Source organism: Neopsephotus bourkii, unplaced genomic scaffold (genome assembly GCF_033783945.1).
Source record: "Neopsephotus bourkii isolate Nb327-2 ecotype Australia unplaced genomic scaffold, CSIRO-AGI_Nbou_v1 NB_1792, whole genome shotgun sequence".
Classification (NCBI taxonomy): Eukaryota; Metazoa; Chordata; class Aves; order Psittaciformes; family Psittacidae; genus Neopsephotus; species Neopsephotus bourkii.
This window is the reverse complement of record NW_026902266.1, coordinates 8152496-8179140: the sequence shown is the minus strand read 5'-3', so window position 1 is coordinate 8179140 and position 26645 is coordinate 8152496. Positions and strand designations below refer to the sequence as shown.

The window sequence follows — 26645 nt, the reverse complement described above, 5'->3', positions numbered from 1 at the left end:
CCAAATCATGATCCATGTATTAGTATTCCTACATAGTACTCTTTCTTGAAGCACAGCATGCAAATTGTGCTGGCATAATAAAAACAATCCACCAAACCCCCTCTTATCCTGAACTAAAAATCCTATTTCCTCTCTATTTCTTTTATTTGGCTGTCACAGACTGTGCCTGTGAATTTGTAATAAAAAAGAAAGCCATCCGGCAATATAATCATGTTTCTGATGCTACTGTTATTTTTGAAAAGCAGCAGGTATTAACAGCATGAAGTATCATTCCAAATAACGAGAAGTGGCAAAATTCACAAAGTCCAATCTCAGTCATAACTCTAAAATAATTTTACTTTCCCAAAGTCAAAACCAAATTATTGAAAAGCTAGCAGGACTATATCTCTCTCCTGCAAATTCAGTAACATTTAATTATTGTCTGTTTTTTTTACATGTTAGTATAGAATCATAGAATAGTTAGGGTTGGAAAGGACCTTAAGATCATATAGTTCCAACCCCCCTGCCATGGGCAGTATATTAAAGTTCTCTTTCGTAATGAAGTGTAAACAATACTGAAGTCAGATGTAATTAAAAAATGTTCTTTAATTTTCTTGACAATCTTTAAGGCAATGGAACACAATAAAACACCACTAGAACAAGATGGTAAGCTAGATACATCTCACTTAATACAGCAGCTCCATTATTCTTGCCTCAGATGGCACCAGCTTCTCTCATGACTATGCATGCACAATACTGACAGCCCCAACTAAATCATAAATGCACATACATGTGCTGCAGAAAGGTAATAAAAAGTAAATGTGCAATGTATCTCATCTAAGTATCAACAGATCAGAACACCTAAGAGGTTAACTGCACTTTTTTAAGGTTCCAGGTTAAAAAAAAATATGTAAATATTAAGAAGCAGGAAGAAAACATCACAAGCTGAGAGTAGACATATCACAGAACAAATATGCATGTTTGTACGGAGAATACTACACGACTTAAGGATTTCTCTCCACTCCCCACCCCAGTCCTGTACCATCAGGACGACTGAGAGGAAACCAGAAAGCTTTTGGTTACCTTGAGTTACAAACTGCTCATTGGAACATTAATGGCACAATAAATATTGAAAGCAGCAGTGCAGTAGGATATTAACCTCTCAAAGTGATAAATACATATATCTTTTGAAAAAACATCACAGAAAAATTTACAAGCTAGGAAGCCCCAAAGCAAGAACATCTTCCCTAAAATAAGGATCACCGAGTCTTTTGCAGCCTTTATTTCTCCAAACATGTAGAAAGGCCACCAAATAGAATATTCTACATGACTGCTGTGATCTCCAAGGTTACCGAAATGAAGAGTGAAAACTGGCAATAAAAAAACAGAGAGTAACTAGGATTTATGAATGGTCTTATGCAAAAATATCTCATACATAGATGGACAGCCACTCAGAAATGCGTAGGGATGAGAGGGCAGCTGAGAGGTACAGAACAGGACATAGAAATTATTCTCATCACCATCAAGTCATAAGGCAAGCATGCTAAAAGGCAAAGAATTATTGTTGTGAAAGCAAAATGTATACTATACCACACCTGACTTTAGGTGATTTAGAGAAAGGTTTGTACATAGAATAAGACAGATGCTAGATTTGTGTCAGGGAAAACCGACAACACAACACAACAAACAAACAAACAAACCCAAACCCAGCAAACGAACAAAAAAAACAGGAAGCATACCTGCAGAGTTAAGAGAAGTCAAAAGAGGGGAGATTCAGGTTGGATGTGAGGATGACAGGTTTTTTTCATGAGGGAGGCAAAATACTGGCACAGGCTGCCCAGAGATGTGGTAGATGCACCATCCCTGGAGACATTCAAGGCCAGGCTAGACATCGTTCTGGGCACAGCTGAAGCTGAAGGTGTCCCTGCTCATTGCAACGGCATTAGACTAGATGACTTTGAACATCCCTTCCAACCCAGACTATTCTAGGATTCTATAATTAAGGGGAGCTAATGGGCTTGTCTCTGGAAAAAGGGCACCATTTCAATTCTTTTTCCTTCTTCCATATTCCTACCTCATCACCTTTTTCCTTTTTTTTTTTTATTGCTTTCTTTTTGATTGCTTCTATTCAGTTCATTGCTGATAAAAACTTCAACACAGCCCCACCCAAGCAGCTCTACATGCTTTTATGGGAAAACTCAATTTTTATGCCTGTGCCAGACCTTCCCAGGATGAAAGACTATTAGAATTGTGTGTATTAGGTACAGCTACAAATAGCTTCTAACCAAATTTATAAAATAAAAACATTGCAGCCTGATCTCAAACAAAATTATTTATGTTTGGCAAGGGGAGAAGGGAAAGTTGCTCCGTGTCACTGGTTAAATAAAACAGTACAATTCATCACATTCACATTTTTCCCCTTTTAAAATAGAAATACTCGAAGCACAAACAAAACCACAGAACTCAGATGCAGCATAATCCCAAGGAAACTTCACTTCAGCTCACAGTCACCCAAAGGAAAGCCTATAGTAAAACTATGCACATTTTTCCCCTCAACATTAAATCTACAAAAAGTGGGGAGAAACAAAAAGCCTTAACAAATCTGCTGGGTTTGGTCACACAAAACCAGAAGGGGCTACCGCCCTTCTTCTATTTGCAACAATTACCTAGGCTTTTTCTCAGGTAACCAAAGTGGCAACTGCAATCCACAGACTGATTAAACTGGAGAAAAGTACTTTTAGGTAAAATGAAGTTGCAACATTTGGACAGAAGACAGTATTCTGAGGAAAGCGTAGGATTGAGAGTCATTCCTCATTGCTGAGTACTCTGTTCTTCAGATGTTCTTCAGAGTTAGCACATTAGATCCTGTAGGTGAGATTCACTGCAGTGAACTTCAGCCACCTAAAAATCAAGCAACTTGGCTACAGATCAGTATCCTCTAGGTTTCCTCAAGAGCCAATTGAGTCACCTACATCTCTCCAACAGGCAACTCACCCAAACACTGGTGCCTACAGAGGGAGATCAAGTGATTGTCTTAGCCTAGGCACATCAGCTTTCAACAGCTGAAGACAGGTCATGATAAACCACATCGTTACAACTGGTCTGAAGGTAAAGCAAGAAAAACCGGGAACAAGGAAGCTACAAATATTGATGCAGCCTAGTTTCAAACAGTCTGCTTCTAAACCAGCCTGTGCCCTGAAGGCTTATCACCAAGGTCTTGTATCTATTCTGCTTCTCCTCTCCCACTCTTCCAAGCACACAAACGGAAGTTGTCTTTAAAGACAATCCAAGTATCTTGAAACCAAGCTATTCATCAGGTACCTTCAAATTTTAAGGATCCATTAAAACGTTTTAGTACAACAGCTCTACTGTATAGGCCTTCGTGCTCTCAGCAATACCCCACAATACCTCAATTTTATTTCTTTTTAACTTTTAATTAGTGCTACTGTACAGACGGTTATAGAAAAAGTTACACTAGGAAAGAGATCAGCTCAGGGCAAATCAAACAGCATCAGGGCTGGACCAGGAACAAAATTCAGGTGTCTCAGCCACCCCCCTTGACTATTTGAAAGCATTCAAAATCTAACAAGGAGCAATGTAATACTACACAGAACAGATTTAGATGCTACTTCTTCCAAGGAGTTGTAAAAAGCAAGTGAGTAAGTTGTCCTATTTTTTTTCAGGATATCTGGCAATCCAGGGTGCTGTGTAAAATGAAAGGAAAGAAATACCCCTCTGAACTTCAGTGGTTTTGTTAGCAACGATTCAGGCATTAGTGGAAAAGATTTGGAATGTTACAGTATAAGAAACAGGCTTGATACCAATTGTTTTCTGCAGAAAAGCATGGAGATATATTAGTAACTGGAAGGGTATCTAAACGTTCTGCAAAACCTCATTAAAGGCAAATGCTGGTAAGTGGAGTATAAGATGACATGATCCCAAGAAGTTATATGGTACCTCCAAGAGTAAAAAACAACTAAGATATTCATATAGTGGCAGTTTTATTATGGAGCTGTATTTATACCCACACTTTAAGGAGCAAGCTACGGTGGACTCCAGGCACCCAATCCAACTGCAGCTGAGTTGCTCAGGACCATAGCCCTCAGATATGCACATCTGACTCTGCAGCAAGTAAGCTGGTTAAAAATCACAGGCATTGCAGTACTAACACAATTACAACATATGTTTTAGGTATGAAGTATAAAGTCATGGTGCTAAAGACATGCAAGTTAGACTGCAGACCACATTCTGTCCTCACTCCACCTTTGAATCATCAATAGCTCTCTGAGTCAGCAGACCTGGACCACTCACCACTGATTTTACACAAGTCATCATCAGATGACTTCAGGTCATACATCTGTTGTTCATTCTGGTACCTGGAAAGAATGGCATCAAACGCCTACTCATATCAAAATTACATGAAGCCTACACAACTTGCACTGCTCTGACTTGGTGCTCTAAACTAGTATCTAACGTTTTTGTTTGGGGTGGCTTGTTTTTTTTTTGGTTGGTTAGTTGTTCTGTTTTTTGTACAGCAGAAGCACTATTGTGCTAGTTGGACCTTCTTTATGCCTATAATTGTATATTGTGTAATACAGCAGGGACTTCAAACTGGGTCAAGGGCCTCAAGGCCAACTGTCAAAATACCCAATTACAATATACAACTAAATACTGAAGAGAGTCAGATAATCAGCTTGAGCATACAAAATGCCTAGTATGGCTTAGGGAGCCACAGTGATATGTGGAGTACTGTAAAATAAAGCAATTAGGCTACATACCTCATTTGAAATTAATTTCTTTGGGAAAGTCTAATTCTCCTTCAATATCAATGCCTTTCCCACAAATGGCAAAAAGCAGTACAAAGCACATTTTATTTTTTCTATCCTCATTTCCATAGGATCTGAATAGCCGACAGTTACAAAATGGGAAGGGAAAAGAATTATATTTATGGTAATATAAATTCCAAGCATGCAGTGAAGGGCATGTAGCACATCTGGCACAGCCTGAAAACTGTATATGGGAAGGGAGCAAATGCAGAAGTAGGGAAAGACACCATAAGAATGGGACTTATCAAAAAGCCTTAACAGTGTCGTACAAACATACTGTACTATTCTAAGCATCGGACAAATACCTGAGCTAATTCACTAAAGGCAATGTTATCTTGCTAATATACAATGACTATTCTGTGAATTTTGTTCTCATAGGGCACTTCAAAGCAGGAGCTGAATGGCTCACTGCACAAATTAATATAAATCTATTTAAAAGAATCATTCCACATTATATTAAACAAGCCACTGTTTAGGTTACCTTCAAGCTAGTTGATGATGCGTTTTATTTTTTCCTTCTCAGCTATGCTTTGCCACTTCCAAGACAAAAACATGAAGAAGAAATTCATGAAACTGTATACTAGGATTTAAAACCATCAGACCTGTAATTAGAGATTTCTTGGGCCTATACACCTTTAGAGTTTCTGTGGTGAAAACAAAGCCCTGTAAGATGGAGATGTTTGCTTTGCTGTGCATAGGTAGCAAAGAGAGAAATATATTGCAAAGATTAACTATTCACATTTCTGTTTCCACAGGCAAACACAAATGGTACTTACTATGACTAAAGCTTATGGGTGCTGCACAAGGTTTCCCTTTTGGTTTAATTCAAACATGTCAATTCCTTCCCAACAGGAAAGCATCTCCAACTCAACACAGAACAAAACCTGGGCTCACGACTTTGTGCAAGACTGAACGTAACTGGTCCACTGACAATACACGAGGATTATATCATACATGAAGCAGCTGCAGTGCAGAGAGGATTAAGCATTAAAGATGCTTTTTTTTACACCTGTAGAAGACAAGAAAATCTTTAAATTTCTGTGTCTTAAGTACAGGACAAGAACACCTGACAAATTAGTTAATGGAGAGATTTGTCTTGAGGCTCTGAATGTGGCACTAGTGTCTGCTCCATCAGAATATCAAGCATGGCAGAGAGTGATATTCATTCCAAACTTGTATCACTGCCTCTCTAAATGACAGATATTAAATGTGTCACAGTGCTTTAACTTTGTATGACCAGAACTAGGCAATCACGATCTCATCACAGAGCCAGAGACTGCAGTCTCATGACCCTCTGTATGATGTGAACAGAACATACAGAAAAAACCTTATTCTAAGTGCTTAGTAAGAGGTCATCCATGCAAATAAAATGGATGAAGCAGCATGTCAAAGCATATCTAGAAAGGTGCAAGTCATTCAAGTATTCCATGGGACTATACAGTGCCATGGCCATTTGCACTAATGTACTCTGGGTATAAAGCATTACCATTTCAAATCTACACACACTTTAAACTGATGTAAATTATTATACAAAGAAAATGAGAGGACAGCTGTGATTCATTCTAACGTGCAACATTACATCCAAGACCTAGAACTGAAGGCCATCTTCACTAGGAAAAGTAGTAGATGCTAAAAAGTTCAGTGATGAATGCAGAAGCAAGAATCTGAAAAACTCAAACTGTGTAACAGTATTACATGTAGCTTTCAAAGCACTAAGCAAATCATAGGGCAGGAGAAAGTACAGACATATGGCAAGCTAAGCAACAACATGCAGGTGAAATGGTGCTTCCTCCTACTGTTCTGGCTGGTCAGAAACAAGAGATCCCACTGGGCTCTCAAGAAAGAACAGCTAGGTTGGAAAAGAAGATTTTGGAAATGCTTTGGTGCTCAACATGTTTTATAAAGCAACTCTTTGTGTGATACAATGGCCTATTTACAAGTACACAGATTCATGGTGATCATGCAGACCAAGCTATATAAAAAATACTTACAACAAAAGGTAAAAAAAAATCCATATGGTCACATATACCTTCAGTTTCTTCTTACCTGACTGCTGTTTTCTTCCCCTGAAGGGCTGTTTACAGTGAACAAAAGTGAGCATTCTGGGGTTTATCTCTGAAGGTGTCCTTTTCTGCAGAACACAATTCTCAAACTCAGAACCAAGAAGTAAAATGTGTAAACCTTCCATATGGATATCTTCTGTAAAATAGCTTTGCGTTTAAATGGGCTTTAGTTTGGACTTCTCCCCTTTCATTTTCCCTTATCTATTGCAAGGCTGCATTTTGCTCAAGTTTCAAGACACGATATGAATGTGCATTACTGTTGAGTGAAGTCTAAAAAAAACTTGCTTATTGATATTAAACAAGGGAGGCCTTTTTTCCCTGCACTTAACAAGAAATATGAGGTGAAGTCCAGAAGTCATAAGCTGAAGTGTTAGAAATGCAAAAAGAAAATATAAAGGAAACAAATGGTCACTGAATTTCTCAGTTTTCTTCTTACTCATTAAACTAGTAGATTTTCTCACAGCTACACAAACTTTGCCTCAGAACAAAAGTAGTTGCAACTCAGCAGTAATTTTATTAGGATGCCTTACTTTGCAAAGTTTCAAGTTGTAATCTTACAGTAACACAATGGCTCAGATGACAGCTCCCCTGCAAGTGTCGCAGTGCAGTTTTAACAGTGACAGCACTGTAGTACCATGTGTACCTGTGAGAGCTTTAAAATACCTAGCTTGATACAAGCTATAGCACAGCTGTAGTCTGAGAGAGTTCAGGAGGAACTAATCCTCCCCCCTCCCTTCTGGGCAGGATTTGTGGATTACTTTTCCTCTGTGCTGCAACTGTTGTACTTGAGTTAACCTACTTGTATCTGGTTCAAGTGTGCCTATACCACACTGTACTGTAGTGCAAGCGCACATCTAATAAAGCTCCTATGGGTCATTGTGCCTTGTCTGTCTGTTTCAGTTTTTGTGCCTATATTTATAAGGATCCTCATACTTGCCACTGTGTTGTGGTCTAAATGGGGAAACTCAAGATCTACTCAGGTACAACAATGGTTGGGTCATTTGAGCACCTAGAAAAAGATCAAAAAGTAAATGACTTACTAACATCCACTCATTAACATTGCTGACACTTAAAAACCATTATTCCCCTCTATCTCATGTAACAGTTCAGTGAACTAACAGCATCCCTTTCAAAGAAGAAAATAGAGGGGTAGCTGACAGAGCTGTGACAAAAGAAAGCAAGCAAGAAAAAAAATAAATAAAAAAATATGTATAGACAGCTATATTAAATCCCATGATTCAAACTTCAAACACAGGCCTTGAAGAGGTTTATTTCAGGAGTATGAACCAAAGGCAAGTCATGTTTGCTCAAAGGGGCAGATGAAATGCTTTTACCTGGGATTGGTTCTGCAGGGCTGGGCTTAACTTTCAATTGCAAGTTAAACAGTAGCTGAATAGTGAATAAAAATACTTTAAAAGGAAAGCAAACACACACACACACAAAATGCAAAGTAATACCACCACAAACTGCACCCTCAATCCCATCGACATGGCTAAGCTGTTTCTCTGATGTCAAAGTGGGTTTCCAGAGTCTCCTGTAAAGCAGAGCCAGCTGTTGCAGGTTTTCTGATTTCTTAAGGGTTAGGTAAAGATAAGAAACTTTAGCCATATCACCCAGTCAAGAAACTTACGTAAAGAGCCAGATAATATTTACCAGATGGGAGACACAAATCCTTCCTTTACCACCAAAGATCAGGAAGACCAGGCCCTTAGGAATAACTCCTCTATTTTTCTAGCTATACTCTTGGAGAAAGTTTTTTTCTGGAAAGAAAACAAGCAAACAATCGATACTGGGCATAAAAAAAAAGCACAGGGAGAAAAGGCTTTGTCAGGTATAATTAAAAAAACTAAACATCATACTGTAAGAATTAAAAATGGTCAGGAAGAGTGTCAAAGCAGGCAGCTTCAAAAAAAGAAGTACCCAGAAGGCAGGGTTGGATCTGTTTCTCCACGCATCAGTTAAAAATCATACATGGCTGCTGAGTGAAGTTCGGAGGAACTGCTTGCTGATACTAAGCAAAGGAAGAATTCTGTCATCAGTATCTGTTAAAAGCAAAGACTGGTTTTCTTAGATAGAAACAGATACTTTTCTGGTGCAGAACAGAGATTCTGGGCTTTTATATTTTTACATCTGTAAGGACAAATTTCACTCTATTCTGATTTACTTTATCCACTAAACTGTCTAACTACAAACCCATAATTCTAAAATAAAGTAAAATAAAAAAAAAGAATGTTGAGTTTCAATACTGAGCTGGCAAAACTGGAGCATTTCGAGAAATACACAGAGCTAAAGAGACCCTAGCCCGAAAGTGGAATGGAATACATATGGGTGTCCAAATACACCTTTTACAAACTCAGCCCATTTAGTCAGGGAATAACCCTGCTGCAGCTGTGGCTCCTCCACGTTTCTCCCTTCAGCCTCCTCTGTGAGTCAGACATTCATATGCTTACTCTTGATAACACTCAAAAGAGTGCGCTGAGATGAAAAACTCCTGCAATTCACCCTGCAGAGATATTTTGTGAAAGTTTCTGCTCTAGTGTATTTTTCTGGACCCTGGCAAAATAGCCATAACAAAAACATGCATCAGGTGCAGGAATATTGAGGTTGGAATGCAAAATCTGTCTTTGGCACAGTGACAGAAAGAACAGCTGATGGGCATAGGGATTCAGAGGCACTATGCCAGCTCCAGAAGGTCAGAGAACCAGAACGGACAACACAAGCTGGGTCCCTGAGATGCTGTTTGGCACTATCCCATCTGATCCTCTGCATAACCTCAGGGAGAAGAAACTTGCTGGAATCAAGACAGGAGTATGTGGCACCATTTGGGAAGAACGGTATCTGCCAAAGATCATAGAATCATAGAAGAGTTAGTGTTGGAAAGGACCTTAAGATCATCTAGTTCCAACCCCCCTGCCATGGGCAGCGACACCTCACACTAAACCATGTCACCCAAGGCTCTGTCCAACCTGGCCTTAAACAACGCCAGGGATGGAGCATTCACAGCTTTCCTGGGCAACCCATTCCAGTACCTCACCAGCCTCACAGGAAAGAATTTCCTCCTTCTACCCAATCTAAACTTCCCCTGTTCAGTTTTAACCCATTACCCCTTGTCCTGTCACTACAGTCCCTAATAAAGAGTCCCTCCCCAGCATTCTTATAGGCCCCCTTCAAATACAGGAACGCTGCTATGGGGTCTCCATGCAGCCTTCTCTTCCCCAGACTGAACAGCCTCAACTTTCTCAGTGTGTCTTCATACCGCAGGTGCTAAAGTCCCCTGATCATCCTCTTGGCCCTCCTCTGGACTTGTTCCAACAGTTCCATGTCCTTCTTATGTTGAGGACACCAGAACTGCACACAATACTCCAAGTGAGGTCTCACGAGAGCAGAGCAGAGGCAGGGCAGGATCACATCCTTTGACCTGCTGGTCACACTTCTTTTGATGCAGCCCAGGATATGGTTGGCTTTCTGGGCTGCAAGTGCACACTGAAGCCAACTCACGTTAAGTTTCTCATTGACCAACACCCACAAGTCCTTCTCTGCAGAGCTGCTCTCAATCTCTTCTCTGCCCAACCTGTAGCTGTTCCTGAGATTGCTCAGACCCAAGTGTAGGACCTTGCACTTGGCATGGTTAAACTTCAGGAGGTTGGCATCAGCCCACCTCACAAGCCCATCTAGGTCCCTCTGGATGGCATTCCTTCCCTCCAGCGTATCATCTGAACCACACAGCTTGGTGTCATTTGCAAACTTGCTGAGGGCGCACTCAGTCCCACTGCCCATGTCACTGACAAAGATGTTGAACAAAACCGGTCCCAACACCAATCCCTGAGGGACACCACTCGTTACTGGTCTCCAGCTGGACATTGGGCCATTGACCACAACTCTTGCATGTGGCCATCCAGCCAGTTATTTATCCACCAAGTAATCCATCCATCAGTTTGATGTCTCTCCAATTTAGAGACAAGGATGTCGTGTGGGACAGTGTCAAACGCTTTGCACAAGTCCAGGTAGATGACATCAGCTGCTCTACCCCTGTCCCTCAGTTCTGTAGCCCCATCACAGAAGGCCACCAAACTGGTCAGGCAGGATTTCCCCTTAGTGAAGCCATGCTGGCTGTCACCAAGCACCTTGTTGTTTTTCATGTCCCTTAGCATGCCTTCCAGGAGAACCTGCTCCAAGATTTTGCCAGGCACAGAGGTGAGACTGACTGGTCTGTAATTCCCCAGGTCATCCATTTTCCCCTTCTTGAAAATGAGGGTTATATTTCCCTTTTTTCCAGTTTTCGGGAACTTCACCTGATTGCCATGTTTTTTCAAATATGATGGCCAGCGGCTTAGCAACTTCATTTGCCAGCTCCTTCAGGACCCACAGATGGATTTCATCAGGACCCATAGACTTGTGCACTTTCAGGTTCTGGGATAACAAAGTATTCTTCAGAATAAAACAAATAAACCAACAAACAAACCCCAGCTCTATCTCTCAAAGAATATTTGACCAAATAAGGAATTCAAGAGTTTTGTTTTCCTCACTTTGGAGGAAGCTGAAACAGTGGAAACATGGGGTCTCCTTCATGCATTGGCCTTATTGCTCTTTCCAGTGCTCATGCAGAAAGTCAGTTTCATTCTATAGTTGGCACTAGACAATCACAGAGCAGGAGCAGCTATAGAAAGCAACCTAGAAAACAAGCTAGACAGAAAAGAATGTTAGAATTTAAGGTCACATTTGGCACTATGGCAAATACTTATCATTAGTCCCAAAGAAAAATTAATAGCATGAAAAACTTTAAAGTTATGGACAATATTACTGAGTAAATAACGTAAAAGACTGAAAAAAATCAGCCCAAAGTTCTGGTGAAACAGGAAGCTTCAGTCTGCAGCAAGAAAATCAGGGCATGATACGCATGCATATCCATAGGACTATATAAACAATGTACAAATGAACGCTACACAAAACAGTTCTCGCTAACCTGCAGTATAAACATGAGAGAAGCTGAGTTTAGTCTTTAAACTGCTGAAAACCAGGACACCCAAATATGAAGATAACAAAGACAATGTTGAGATGTCTTCTTAAATAACTTAAAAACCATTTTCTCTGACTCTGTTTCAAAGATCTTGTGATAACCTAAAGCCTGCTGAATATCAATAATGAAAATATTTCTTGTTCAATACAACCAGGAGACCTTTACTCTTCAAGATCACTTAATAGGGGAACTGTCTCTACTCATGGGTGAAACAAAAACCATTCTCTTGCTTCTGGAGGCTTCTTAAATCTACCCAGGAACAGATAAAGCAAGAATTTTCAAGTGTCCAATCAACTTTGCAGAAGTGACTCATGTTCCCAAATATTTGAACACTTAAAAATAAAATCATAGAATCGCAGAATAGTTAGGGTTGGAAAGGGCCTTAAGATCATCAAGTTCCAACCTCCCTGCCATGGGCAGGGACACCTCACACTAAACAATGCCACCCAAGGCCTTGTCCAACCTGGCCTTGAACACTGCCAGGGATGGAGCATTCACAACCTCCTTGGGCAACCTATTCCAGTGCCTCACCACCCTAACAGGAAATAATTTCCTCCTTATATCCAATCTAAACTTCCCCTGTTTAAGTTTTAACCCATTACCCCTTGTCCTATCACTACAGTCCCTAATGAAGAGTCCATCCCCAGCATCCCTATAGGCCCCCTTCAGATACTGGAAGGCTGCTATGAGGTCTCCACGCAGATTTCTCTTCTCCAGGCTGAACAGCCCCAACTTTCTCAGCCAATCTTCATATGGGAGGTGCTCCATCCCCCTGATCATCCTCGTGGCCCTCCTCTGGACTTGTTCCAACAGTTCCATGTCTTTTTTATGTTGAGGACACCAGAACTGCACACAATACTCCAAGCGAGGTCTCACGACAGCAGAATGAAGGGGCAGGATCACCTCCTTCTACCTGCTGGTCACGCTCCTCTTTCCCTAAAACAGAGCCTCTTTTTTTTTTTTTTTTTTGGTGATTATCCTCATGATACAAGGCCCAATCAGGTGAAGGTATTTTAGGATGACTACAGCCACATACTGTCTTTATTAATTTACTGTCGAAAAAGGACAGCAAAAAGAAATAAAACACAACTGGCAATACTACACTTCACATTTGTGTTTGTCAAATATTTGGTTGTACATATACACATATGCAGATATGCATTCTTAAGAAAACATACACATAATTATGGAACTTGCATAGGCAGATAGAGGAAATAAGTAGCTAGTATTTACATAGGTAGATGTAGCAGCCAGCATCTCAGATGCTGCCAGAGTAAGTTAAGTCCAAATTGTAATTAAAAAAAACTGCACTGGCAGAGCACGAGACTGAAAAGTCCTTGATCAGAGTAAGCATTACTTAGCAACAACTAAAAACATCAGTGTATTATCAGCACTGTTCTCAGACTAAAGTTGAAAACACAGCACTGTACCAGCTACTAAGAAGGAGAAAAATGACTGCTACAGCTGAACCCAGGACAGGAATACAGATATGAACTAGTCTTCCAAAATGCCACATATACAGACAACTCAAAACGTTGTGCAGTTAACAAAAATCTTCTACAGCATGATGATCAGCACTGCATTAGGTGCCACTTCAATAAAAATCACACTCTAGTTTCACTGCATCTCCAGTATCCAGTTGGCTCAAATATACACTACAGGAAAGGAAGCAAACTGTTGATTCAAAGGCAGTTGTGCATAATTAAATTTAAAGGGGACTTCATAAACTTATTTAGTTACCTGATGGATTAAGTTTATTCCCAATTTCTGCATGAGAATGCCTATTACTATTGAGGAAAAACAATATACTTCGGTAATTTCTTAAGAAATAGGACTTATTTTTATGTCTAAGTAGTAACTATTATTTAGAACTGTCTTTAAATCACTGTGTTGAAATATGGCTCCATTAATTTCAATACCTCTGACTTTCAACACCTTCTCTCCTCACCAGTGTGTCATGCTGAAAGACTGCTGACGGAACTCTTTACTTCCCAGCATGAAAAGCTATAATTTTCAGCAATTTCTTAGGAGATCTTTCCAATTAATTAGTATGCAATTCCCACAACAATTTATTTCATTGTTTTTAAATTAGGCAGGGAGGGGGAAGGGATGGGGGAGAAGAGAGGGGAAGTGTTTGGTTGTGGGGCTGGTTTGTTTTAGAAAGCTCCCAAAGCTCTCACAGGCAGAAATATTTCCTACAAAAGGAATGCAAGACACTGCTTTTTGACGCTCTGTCCACTGAGAAATTGTCTCTCCAGGGGACAATTAAACAATGACAACTTTGTATTCATTTCAAAGCATAATTCTGCTTTTGAAGATTTCATTTGCCTAACTTTATACTGACCACAACTTTTAATCCACAAGGCAATGTAAGTCAAGTTCAGCCTCACGTCAGCATGCACTGGCTAGACCCGAGCCCCAGGAGGTGCAAAAATTACTTAGCTGACAATGTGATTAGGTAACCAGTTCTCCTTCAGGCTGACTACATGGATGGATTCAAAGCTGCTTCTCCAACAGATAATCAGCAAAAGTCTTAATAGTATTTGAGCAGTGAGGCTAAGTCTTGATAGGAATGGCAAGGGGACCAATTGCTTCTTGAAATGAGAAAAGAAGCCATGAGGAAAAAAGTTGACTGCAGTTGAAAGCAAAATCCTGAGTCATGACCAATTCCTTCATTTCCAGCTATCAGTTTCCTTTACTAATGCTTTGCTCCTCTTCGCCCTGTGGCTCTAAACCTTCTCATTATAGAGGGAGAATTACCCTGCACAAAGCAAAAATATAATCCTCCTTCCTGACCTCTGACGGGATCTATTCAGTCTTTCCCTCCTGACAAATGGCAGAAACCCCCAGAAGAAGCAGCAGACAGTGGGGGGTACTGCCTGCATTCTTGACAAAGGCTACTCGCCAGCTGCTGTTTCTGCATTTCCCCACCTCATCTTGACTATTTTAGCTATTTATATTGTTATTTCTTTAGGCCAGGGAACATCTTTCACAGTCACCTCTTACATGGCTTGACCTCACCTTGATTTTGTGTAATGAAAATTAAAAATAACTCCAAAATTCTGTTTTATTTAATCATCTATGGGATAAGATTCACATTGCTCTAAGTCTGGAACTTCAGAAAAAAGTGAATAAAAACCCTGTAGTGAAGGCGTTATTGGGTCCTGGAATCTTGGCTCATCTGTATATTTAGAACATACTTGAAAAATGAACACTCAAATTTAACGCAAGATGAGACATCACGCACTTACTTAACTGTCCTTTCTCACATGGTGACTGATATGAAATAAACCTCTCCTACTTTATTCAGTCATAAAAAGAACTCAAGGAAGGGAATGGCAACTTTTAATACGTCTGCCTTATAGAGCAATTCCATGCAAAAAGGCTTGCAGTGTTTTTCCTTCCCCATCTACAGGCCAGACAGACATTTGTCTATCCCAGGGAAGACTTTTCAAGTTTATGATTTATGGCAGCAATTCATACAAAATCCTTAAATTAATGGCCATATAGGAAAAAGACAATAAACCAAAATGAAAGTAGAATTCAGTTAAGTAACTTCAGTACACAGAAGCCATGTTTAAAGGCACTTAGGGCTCCTGAGTGCACAGGAGATCTGTGAGATAAAAAGCTGTTCCTAAGAGTCGGTGTTGATTTCAACATCTGTGCTGTACAGACCCTGAAGATGAAGTTAAACACTGAATTCCTATCAGGAGAACAGCAGCATTCTATAAGCATGACATTTCTTTCTGTATGAAGGGATACGACTCGGATGGCTTTAAAAGGCAACTTAGTCCCTCTGTTTCTGCAGCTGAGACATGCTATGAACTGAGATTCATTTTAGTTTTATAGAATTTTATAGAATAGTTTTATATTTTATAGAATTGCAGGTGGTTTACTTTCTGTGCAAGAGGCTAAGAACTGCACCATGTAACTATAGCGACAACTACTGTGAAAGCTCTTGATTTTTATTGACATGCCTCACATAATCTCATGGAAAAATTTATATAAACGGAGAAAGGGAAAATTAAACATCCCAAAGGCCACAGGAAAATACTGTGATGATCTGCATCTTCATGCATTGCTTAAATACTTCTCCTGTGGTAATTTGCTTCTTTTACTGTATAGCGGTAACATTAAAAGAGTATCTTAAAATTTACAGTTTAAACTTTAATTTAAGCCTCCACAATGCCAAAACAGAAGATGTGCGTGTAATCAGATCAGAAAACACTGTAGCACATTGCTGTACTACAACAAAGATTCAGCACTGGCAAACTGACACTACACAAATGGAGAGATATAGTAAGGTGTTCATGTTTTTTTTGAGTAACAAACATTTGCATAGGGATATACTGAACTATTCATCTCTTACAGACAAGACAAAAGATGTGTTTAAGAGATATTTTCCTAAACAAAGGATATAGTTTCTAAAGGAGTTTCCTGTTCTCACAGCAGCTGAGAACTGTGAGATACACTGCCCAAGTCTTAGCAATCTATGACTTGATAGGCAAGCTTGACATTCCAAAACCAATAAAACAGTTTCAAGCTCACAGCAAAATATGAATATGCTGCAGTGTGAAATGTCCTCAAGTATCCTAGAAAGCTACCAAATCGCTTACGTTGAGCTTGAAAATGCCACCTCTTAATGTGCTTCCAAGGCCATGATCCACAGTGCTGGAAAATCAATCCTTGCTAACAGCCACCATTTATAGCCTTAACCTTTACTACACTGCTCCAATTCTCTTCAGCAGCTCAAAGAATCAAAAATACTTCCAAAGATTCTAAACATCAGACACAGAACTATTCCTGCTAAAATCCTGACCTTACTGGCAAAGTTTGCATGGTCACAGGAATAGCCAGCTTTGCAGTCAATGAATTGGACCAAAACATGTCACCCCAATTGGCAGTTACTTTTCATTTTCAGCTCTACTGTCATGATTGCTTTCTCTAAAATAGCACAATAACCCCAACCATGTTTTTTGTTCTAATGATCATACAAACCAAAAGTATTTAATAGCAAGGTTTAGGGAAAACTACTGAGCTGTTAATATAGCTCTTCTGCATCTAATATTCTTGCAGTACACAATGCAATCTAGGCTGCCTGGAAAAGATGAAAATGATGTGTTGCCATGGAAACAGAATGGCACATGTTTAGGTTGCTCATCCCTGAAGAGCTGCCCCACCAGTATCTTTACAGTCTGTTAATAAAATTTTAATCAATAATTAGAACACAGTGAATTTCACCTCTTGTTTGACACTAGAATCTTAGTTCAGACATTGTCAAGCTCTTTTCATGTTCCCTGCATCCAACTATGTCTTACAACATTAAGAATTAATTTACACACAAACAAAAATGTCAACACACACTTATCTAGTTCAGCTGCTTAAAATTATTATTCCAGCCAGCAATAGATACCACGTTCCTAATTTAAAACCTAGTTCGTGTAGGAATGGGCTTTTTAATTTATTAATTGATGTACTATACCTCCCACTTCAAAAAAACCCCAACCCAAACCAAATCAAAACCAAAAGGTAACAAAAACCAAATAATGAAAATGTGGCAAATACCCCCGTACTGGAGTTATCACTCACCAACTCCACTAAACACCTGCTATTTCCTAGAAATGATGGTTCCCATCTCACTGTGATTCACCCACAAACAGATCTTCTAAAACACTGGGGTTTACAAAGTAAAAATGCATTTTCAGAGAAAACAGGCCAAGTGCTGGCAAAATTCCACTTGCTTCACCATTAAAATAGCAGAGAATCGGGCTCCAAACATGCAGCCATTAATTATCTGTACAGTTAACTATGTGAGTACACCTATTTGTTATTATACTGGGAAATCAATAAGCAAGACTTTGCTGATGCTATTTAGTTGTCTGTTAACTTATTCTTTATAAATAAATACAATGTTAAGAATATCAACAGTATGCCAATAAACTTAACAAGCTTTGTATTCTGGATCACAAAACAGTCAAGAAAAGCTGAAAAGACAAGAAATCCATACTATGAACAACAGAGACACGTAACAATTTTTTTTTTATTTTTTTCTTAAATGTAGTTGTGGTTTAACATGACAGTATTTTGAAATCCTTGCCTTCAGGCCAGTCCATGATCACTTCCAAGATTCCTCGATGACTGGAATTTCCTATTTGAGCCCACTGTGTGATCAGTGTGACCCACTTACTACATGTAGCATCAGTTGTATGATGCGTACAGGGACCCTCATGAACACCCAGCCCAGCACCAGCAGTTGGGGTGCCAGGAAATGCTGTGCTTCAGTGCCAATCACTTCTGAAACAGCTCGAGCCCTTCATAGGCTGGCAGTATCTTTATTAGTATAGCTGGCCTCAGATCCGCTGTATCCCCGACTCCAAAAGCCAACGGGTCAACCCTGGGTCTCCCCTGGTGCTTTCTGCCAGAGGCTCTGGGTAGGACCATTCTCCCAAGCTGTGGTGTAGAGCATGTTTTTAACATCTTATTCTGCACAGACTCATCCGAATGTCTACTGCATAAAATATCTCCCGTTTAATTTGTTCAAAGACTTGTCATTGCTCAGGACCCATTTGAAATCATTTAGACCCCAGCATGCTACAGTGATTTCTGTATTCTCTGGAATTGCCAGAATGACAGCATACTTTTTTCCAAATATTTGACTAGGTTTTACAGATTCTGCACTTGTTCAGGGGTGAAGTTCCAAAACACTGTAGGAGTCCACTGTCTTAGGTTCTTGCCCATACTATCCTACACACTCTGCCACATGTAACTATCCAGCCTTGCAACAGCAAGCAGAAGACACAGCAATAGGAACATGCTGGTTTGAACATCCCAAGGACTTTCAAAATTCTCAAGAGCTATTGTGACTAGCCTGCAGGAGAAGGGGAAGGTGAAAGAGTGGGGGAAAGTTTTCTTCCTTGTTTCCTACATAGATTGGCTCTCTGAAAAGAAAAGGTAAAGAGTGCAGTTATTAACAGTTTCCAAGAGATGGTTCCTGAAGTACGAGATGATGGCAATGCTGAGTACAAATGCCAGCTTTGCCTTGCCAGTAAATTTTACCATAAGCCAGCGCTACACAGTAGAGCAAAATGATAACCTTAATGCAACCCCCAGAGATGATAAATAGCACAACAGGGAACATATACAGCAAGTAAGCTGTTACATAACACAATTCTCAGGGCAAGCACCACGACTCAGAGCAAATAAATCAACTCTTAAACTAACATAATGAATGCTTAAAAAAAATATGTTTTAACCTGCTTGGTCAGATCTTCTATTACCTCAACCCTTTGTGCCCCATGCTGGGTGCCAAAAAGGGACTGTTGTGGTTTAACCCCACAGGCAGCTACACCACACAGCCACTCACTGACTCCTCCCAAGTTAGCAGGATGGCAGAGAGAACTGGAAAAAAGCTAAAACTCATGCATTGAGATAAACACAGTTTAATAGGCTATAAAAGGGAAAATAACAATAGAATATCAAAACAAGTGATGCACGATGCAATTGCTCACCGCCTACTGACCAATGTCCAGCCCATACCCAAGCAGCAGCCATCACTCCCCCAGCCAACTTTTCCCAGTTTTTTTGTTCCATTTTGTTTCATTCATCATATGGTATGGAATATCCCTTTGGCTAGTCCAGGTCAGGTATCCTGGCCAGGTCTCCTCCCAGCCTCTTGTGCACCCTCAGCCTCCTCACTGGCACAGCAGTATGAGGAGCTCAGAAGTCCTTACCTTAGGGTAAGCACTGCTCAGGATCAACTAAACATCAGTGTGTTATCAACACTATTCTCATCCTAAATCCACAGCACAGCACTGTATCAGCTTCTAGGAAGAAAATTAACTCTATCCCAGCCAAAACCAGGACAGCAGTTGTACATTATAAATGATTCTTTTTAAAGTTCCAATTAATTTCCATTAATGCATACGACATTTCCCTGTTTCAGTATTCCTGGCAGGAGGACTCCAGGGGTCCATTTTCACAGGAAGAAAACCAACACTTATACCTACCAATCATGAATCTTCACTGCACTGAGATCCTGAATCAGAACATTAGAAATGCCAGTATCAGAAGAGATACGAGTGACAACAGGAGCAATACATTCTCTAAAGAGGACACCTTTATCTGGTTTAAGCTTCAGAGATTTAGAGTAAGGGTGATCTTCCACACTGCTCCCAGAATCCACCAGCACTTTCAAGAATATGGCAGTCTCTATCTGCTGGCTTATTTGGGTGTCCTGGTTGACATTGGGCTTGAAGTTTTCTATAAAAACCCTGACACTCATCTCCTCTTCAAATGTACAAGATTTTTAAGGTGTTTGCTATTTTTAAATTAAACTTGAAATACACTGATTTCCTCAAAGAGGAACAACACTCCCATTTCCTTTTCCTGGCTTTGTAATTAATATGAAGGCATACTAATTGCAGGCACAACCCTCCTCCAAACCAGAATCCCACTGCGTAGGCATCACGCAGTAGCTATAAACGTCACTTCAGCTTGAAGCTGAAGTTGCGAGATATTTCCATTTGTCATGAGACCACTAAAGTATCTGAAAAAATACAAAGCCTTTTAGGAACAGCATTTCCAAAAAGATAAGCAATTGCACTTTGCCCACCTTGGGAATGCCCAGCACATTCAGAAATCCATTCTGAAATTCTATTTTGGTTTTTAAAATAGCACATACAGTATCAGATGGCCTGTGAGTTAGTGCAACTTACCTGTGCAAATCTTATTTAAATAGGGCTTATAAAAATCTATTCTATCAAAACTCTCCAAAATAAATATTTGGTTCTTGATAAAATATATTTATCCAGAAACTAAAAGGAACTAAAATTGGTTTGATTTTGGATCCTAAATGGTTCTATTTTTGAATACAGGCATATTTTTGATGTATAACTGGAAAGTCAGCGCTTTTTCAGGAGGACACAAAAATGACAAAAAAAGCTTAAAAAGATAATTCTGTGGGCTATTTTTTTCAAGGTTACAATATTTTCCAGTTGCTTTCATTTTCAATGCACGTTTCTTCCCCTAAGGTATCCACTGCTATATTTAAAAGGATTTATTTGCTTGCAGCTAAACAGATGACATTTACTCACATAACAAAACTCCTATCATAAAACACTGGCATTACTGAACCATCTTCTCTTCAGAGATAAATTATACTAGGGACAGCAAGTCAGGACAGAGTCACACACTGCCTGGAAAGGCTCACATACAATACACACATGTTCCTTCTCCAACCACAAAAGCAAACCCTGAAAGCATTATTATCCAGTTTTATCAGCATGGCAATTGACCTGGGTTCAGCAGTAGCAGTCATTTTTTCTCTTTCTTGGTAGCTGGTGCAGTGCTGTGTTTTGGCTTTCGGGCTGGGAACAGAGCTGATAAAAATGATGTTTTGGTTTGGCCAAGGACTTTGTGAGCCTCATGCTCTGCCAGGGAGGAGGGGAAGCTGGGAGGAAGCAGAGACAGGACACCTGACCCAAACTGACCAAAGAGGTATTCCATACCACAGCATGTCATGCCCAGGAGGTAACTGGGAGCTACCCGGAAGGACAGGGGGTCTGCTAGGTTGGACTCGTTGTTCGGCGGGTGGTATTGTACTCTCTTCCCTTGTTATTATCTCTTACCATTGTTGGTGGTGGTATCAGCGGGATTTGTGTTGTACATTGGTTGCTGGACTGTTCTTATCTCAACCTGTGGGAGTTGCATTCTTTCGATTCTCCTCCTCATCCCTCCGGGAGCAGGGAAGGGGGTGAGCCCCTGGGGAAGCAGGGGGCAGATGTGGCCCTCAACTGCTTCCAGCCCGGCACCACTCACTGGGAGTGAGTGCACAAGCTGTCTGGCTGGGTTTAAACCACGACAGTTCTTTTTGACTTGCCGCTGGGGTAGCTGTGCTGTTCATTGCAGTCAAAGTTTGAGTAGCTGCTGCGTCCATCTGGTCCATGATGTCAGGCTCCATCTCTTGTGTACAAGCTGTCTGGCTGGGTTTAAACCTTGACACAATATACAACAACATCTCTCAGTATTTTGCTAAATTTCTTAATTTACCCCTTCGGCAATAAAACCAGATCTCAGCAATGCAGCTTCCCTTGGCTCAGGAGGGTTAACAGAACATTGTTTCATCCCTGCTAGTTTTCAAGGCCCTGGCTGCTCCCTGAGCATCTGCACTGGCTACCAGATTATTTTCAAATGGCCTTCCATCCAAACATCTCTCTCCTGAGCATCAGTCACAGTAGGAATCACAAAATAAATGCTTTAGATGCAACAGCACTAGCTCTGGCTTTCAACAGAAAATTTTGGAGAAAAACAGCTTACAGAAAACAGAAAATGACATAGTGACATTTGGAGTACAGTGCCCCAAACCTCCTTTCCTTTAGTTAAGCTAATTCATAGTTTTTACTTCTCAAAAGCCAGAGTGTGGCTTCACTGTTCTGCTTTTTTGCCATGTCTGTATTTTAAACCCAACTTTTTGTTCAGAACTTTCACGAATCCCAGACAGGAACAGTCTCAAGACAGGGAAAATTTTAGGCTGGACCTCTGAAGATCACCTCCTCCAGCCTTCTGCTTGAATGCTTACCACTACAATAATCCTAGACCTTGAAATTACTGCACTTCTGTGATGCATTTTGCACCAGGCACTATATGCAGAAAAACTGGGTATTCTGAGGTAGAATCATAGAATAGTTAGGGTTGGAAAGGACCTTAAGATCATCTAGTTCCAGGGACACTTTCCACTAAACCATGCCACCCAAGGTTCTGTCCAACCTGGCCTTGAACACTTCCAGGGATGGAGCATTCACAACTTCCCTGGGCAACCTATTCCAGTGCCTCACCACCCTTACAGTAAAGAACTTCTTCCTTATATCCAGTCTAAACTTCCCCTGTTTAAGTTTTAACCCCTTGTCCTATCACTACAGTCCCTAATGAAGAGTCTATCCCCAGCATCCCTATAGCCCCCCTTCAGATACTGGTAGCTTAATATTTGCTCTTCTCGACCAAATTTCCCATTTTTCCAAACTCACAGGATCTTGCTTTTCCTCTAGCACTTCTCTGCACACAACAATACTCCTTCTTTGCTGAGAAACTGAGTGTGACTTTGCAAAAAGTCCTATGCAGTAGCCAACTCCCAAACTGTACAGCTTTCAAAGAGGGTTGGGTTTTCAGACTTTTAAGATCATTAAGTCCAACAGTTAACCTAACACTGCCAAGTCCATCACTAAACCATGTCCCTAAGCATCACATCTACATGGCTTCTAAATACTTCCACGGATGGTGACTCAACCACTTCCCTGAGCATGAACAAGGAAGAAAGTCTTTCTCATTGGACACAAAAGAATTGCTATAATTCAGACTTTATGCTTTAATACTTAAATTTCCACGAGCTACAGATATGCTGATCTAAGAACAAAGGTCAAATCTATTCTGATGCATTCAGAATCCATCCACTTTGAAATAGTCTATTTCAAAGTCTATTGAAATATGACAGATCTCAGTCTCTTGAGTAAGAAAAGATTGCCAAAGAGGAATCCAACAATACAGTAGAGCTTTCAAACTGCGTGAGAAGACACTATACTGTCATTTCCTCTGTCCTTGGTGTAAAATGTAAGAAATAGAAAATGGCTTTATTTATAAACCTTGTGCCCCTTTGTTCTTATTTTTATTTTCAAAGTACTCTTTTTACAGTGATTCACATATATTCACTGCTTCAACTTTGCAATAGTGACATAACACTTAAGACCAGCTGGGAAATTCACCCTGCAGTGTTATTTTTGCCTCCTCTAAAATATGGCAGGCCTGGCAAACAGGGAGATCACTATAGCTCAGGGCATCAGAGCCATGAGGCCTCAGTGTGTTTGGTTTTGGCTCTTTCTTAAGGAAAGGAACCTTTATGCTGATTCAGGTCTTAAACACTGCATTCTGAACAGTGTGACAACTGGGGAAACAAGATCTACAGTGTCAGCCACTTACATGTGTTCTCACGTAGTCACCATCTGTTTGGTAGTCCCAGAAGTCAGCAGCTCGTATCACAAAAAGCACTGTCATACTAAACACAATGCTGACACAGAGACCACAGAGTGAGGGACAAAGCCCGCTAGCTGCTGAGCCATCAAGTTAGGGCCTCAAAATGTACCAGCAAAGAACCACTGAAAGATAGTCCTCCGAAGTCTTTTCCTTCTCTTCCTTTTCAGGCTTTCCACTGATGACAAAACTGGTGCAGCTCACACTGTATAAACTTGCTAAAACCCTGCAATTTTACAAACTTGCAAGTCCACAAAGGTCTCTTATTGCATGTATTTGCAGGAACGAATTTATGCTGAAAGTAATAAATGAAAAAAGTAGAAACAAAGGTGACAGTCCTTGTCAAAATAAGCCATTTGCCCTTCATTCAGTACAGTGGCTAACCGCTAAGTGAGCTACACAGGACTTAGGAACCATTTTGAATGGCCAAAAGGATTGTCTCTTCTGCTTCCTCACAGAGGAATAATCCATAACTTGGCTGTATGTGTGGGGAATCTGCTTTCTCCAGCTCAAGCGGCCTATGTGTAAGAGTGTGTAGAAGCTCTGGCTTTGATACACAAAGTAACATAACCTGAGATGGCCAAACCCAAAAGCGGTAAGACAACCTGAGGGTAGGCAGCCAAACACAGGCACTGAAGAATTAGGGGCAGCCAGAGCAGCTTCACAATTAGACCTCCCTGGCTGAAGACAGACACTCACAGGACTGACAATGAGCAAGTGGAAGCTCAACAACACAGTATTAGCTAGAAGCAGCAGCAGGAGATGAGCAGGCTTTCTTCACACTGCAGGGGATCAGAAAGAATTCAGAAAACAGAGACAGATCAATATAATATAGTACATTCAAGGGAAACTAAGAGGTAAAACTGGGGTCAATCTGGTATGCACGGCATTCTCATTGATAAACAAGCAGACAACAAGATTTTTACATTTCAGAGGTCTGCAGAAATGAGCAGCACCCAGCAGCTCAGCAGATGGCCTTGGAAAAATGTCCACTTCAGAGCCCCAGCGGGAGCTGAACCCTTTCAAAATAAACTGGAAGAGTCTCTAGCTATCAAGCAATCACCAGCAACAAAGGTGAATTTGCTTTCATAGTGTTTCCACTGGTTCATTCCAAGTTTTCTCTGATCAGGTGTGTATCTCCAATTAAAATACCATTCTTTTTTTCCTAACTGGTCTTGCAGTTAGCAGCAGGGGAGGGAAGAAAAAGAGTACAAACAAAAGCACTCAGTAGTGCAGCCTCAGAAATGCATCTGAATCTGCAGCTCCAGGGCTCTGACACAGCAGCACTGCAAAAGCCTGCTGCTAACTCAATGTTCAAGGACAGTGGGATACACTGGTCTGTGCATTTATATTCCCTGCCACTGCACTGCCCTGGCCTCTCTTCTCGCTCCCCCAAACACAGACATCATCTCATCATTGGAGAGATGACCTGTGAGGGAACTGCACTGCAGCCTGCATTGGCTGGGAACCAAGCCTGAGGTGAGGGAAACAACATGTAACAGAGCTGTATGTACAACAGATGTGTAAAGCTCTTGATATGCCTGGATGTCCAGACACACACACACACTCTGCTGCAACAAGGACTCACCAGCAGATGCATAATGTTGCTGCTACCTCCAGAAACACCCTTTGTCTTTGCTATATGTGTAGTACCAGCATCCAGGCTTATTTACTTAAAAATAAAATAAAAAAAAAAATTGAGAGAAAAGAATGTACTGGTAAAAAAAAATACTTTCCTGTGCTTACCACAAATCTGGTTATATCTCACTGAGCACAAATACAGAAAAGAAAATGTCTGGGAAAGAAGACAAGGCTTTGCTAACACTAATTTTCATTTGGAAGTGAAGGTAGCCCTCATTGAGAAAAAAGAAGAGATAAAAATCAGAGCTGGTGAAAAGGCATTCATAAAGGGTAAGAGGGAAAGGGGAAGGAAATCAATCATAAGTACAGACAAGATCAAGCAGCAGCATACCAGCAAAAGCCCTATTTCCTTGGGAAAATGAGCTACAGGATGAAGAGGCAACACAGCACCATGCTGTGAGGAGTGCTGCTCTTGCTCTCTGCACCCACTGCATAGGAGAGAGTTGTTTTTTCTCCATAGCAACAAGATACTTAAAAGCCAATCTGGAGACTGAAGACCATCTTAAAAACAAAACACAACATGTATCGATTTATTATCTCTATTTTAAGCCTCAGCTGTGAAGTACACAGGATATCATTTGTTTAGCCTGAGGAAGCATCCTCACAGAAAGCTCTCTTCTCCCATTATACCTCCCTGTCTCAGAACCAACCCTTGGTGCAAAGCAAACTGTGGTACTTACCCACTGTCCCTACTCATAGGTAATGCCAAATGCATTAGGCGCAAACACATCTCACTGCAGCTTGAAGTGTTCACAGCAGAAGCCTATCAGCTCCTGTCTTTTGCAGGGATTGCAGGAAGGTATCAGCACCTCTTAGAGGACTCTGAGAGGGAATCACAGCCTTTTGCTATGAAAAAACTACCACTACTATTACTGAAAATAGTTACAGCAAATAAAATAAAGTAAAATAAACAAACCCCCAAACTTGCTGTTTAGCAGTTACCAGCTCAAGTTACTGTCTACAAGGGTTAAGGACATGCTTATATTCCGTCCTTGAAGTCTGCTTATACCTGCTTGGAAACAGCGCTGCTCACGTACCTGAATGATTTCAATAAAGACATTATGCTGACTGTGTTGGCAGAACTCTGAAAACATTACAGAC

The 26645-nt window shown here is 40.6% G+C and overlaps 2 protein-coding genes across 3 annotated transcripts in view; one reads left to right on the top strand and one right to left on the bottom strand.

Moving 5' to 3' along the window:
- Window positions 1–7685, top strand: part of KCNC1 (potassium voltage-gated channel subfamily C member 1) — a 124304-nt gene extending 116619 nt beyond the window's left edge. For both annotated transcript variants that reach the window (XM_061380245.1, XM_061380241.1), the window contains one exon: window positions 5658–7685. In XM_061380245.1, the coding sequence (XP_061236229.1) occupies window positions 5658–5839 (182 nt within the window). In that variant the 3' untranslated portion in view covers window positions 5840–7685. The remainder of the gene's footprint in view (window positions 1–5657) is intronic.
- Window positions 1–26645, bottom strand: part of SERGEF (secretion regulating guanine nucleotide exchange factor) — a 152371-nt gene that overhangs the window by 3283 nt on the left and 122443 nt on the right.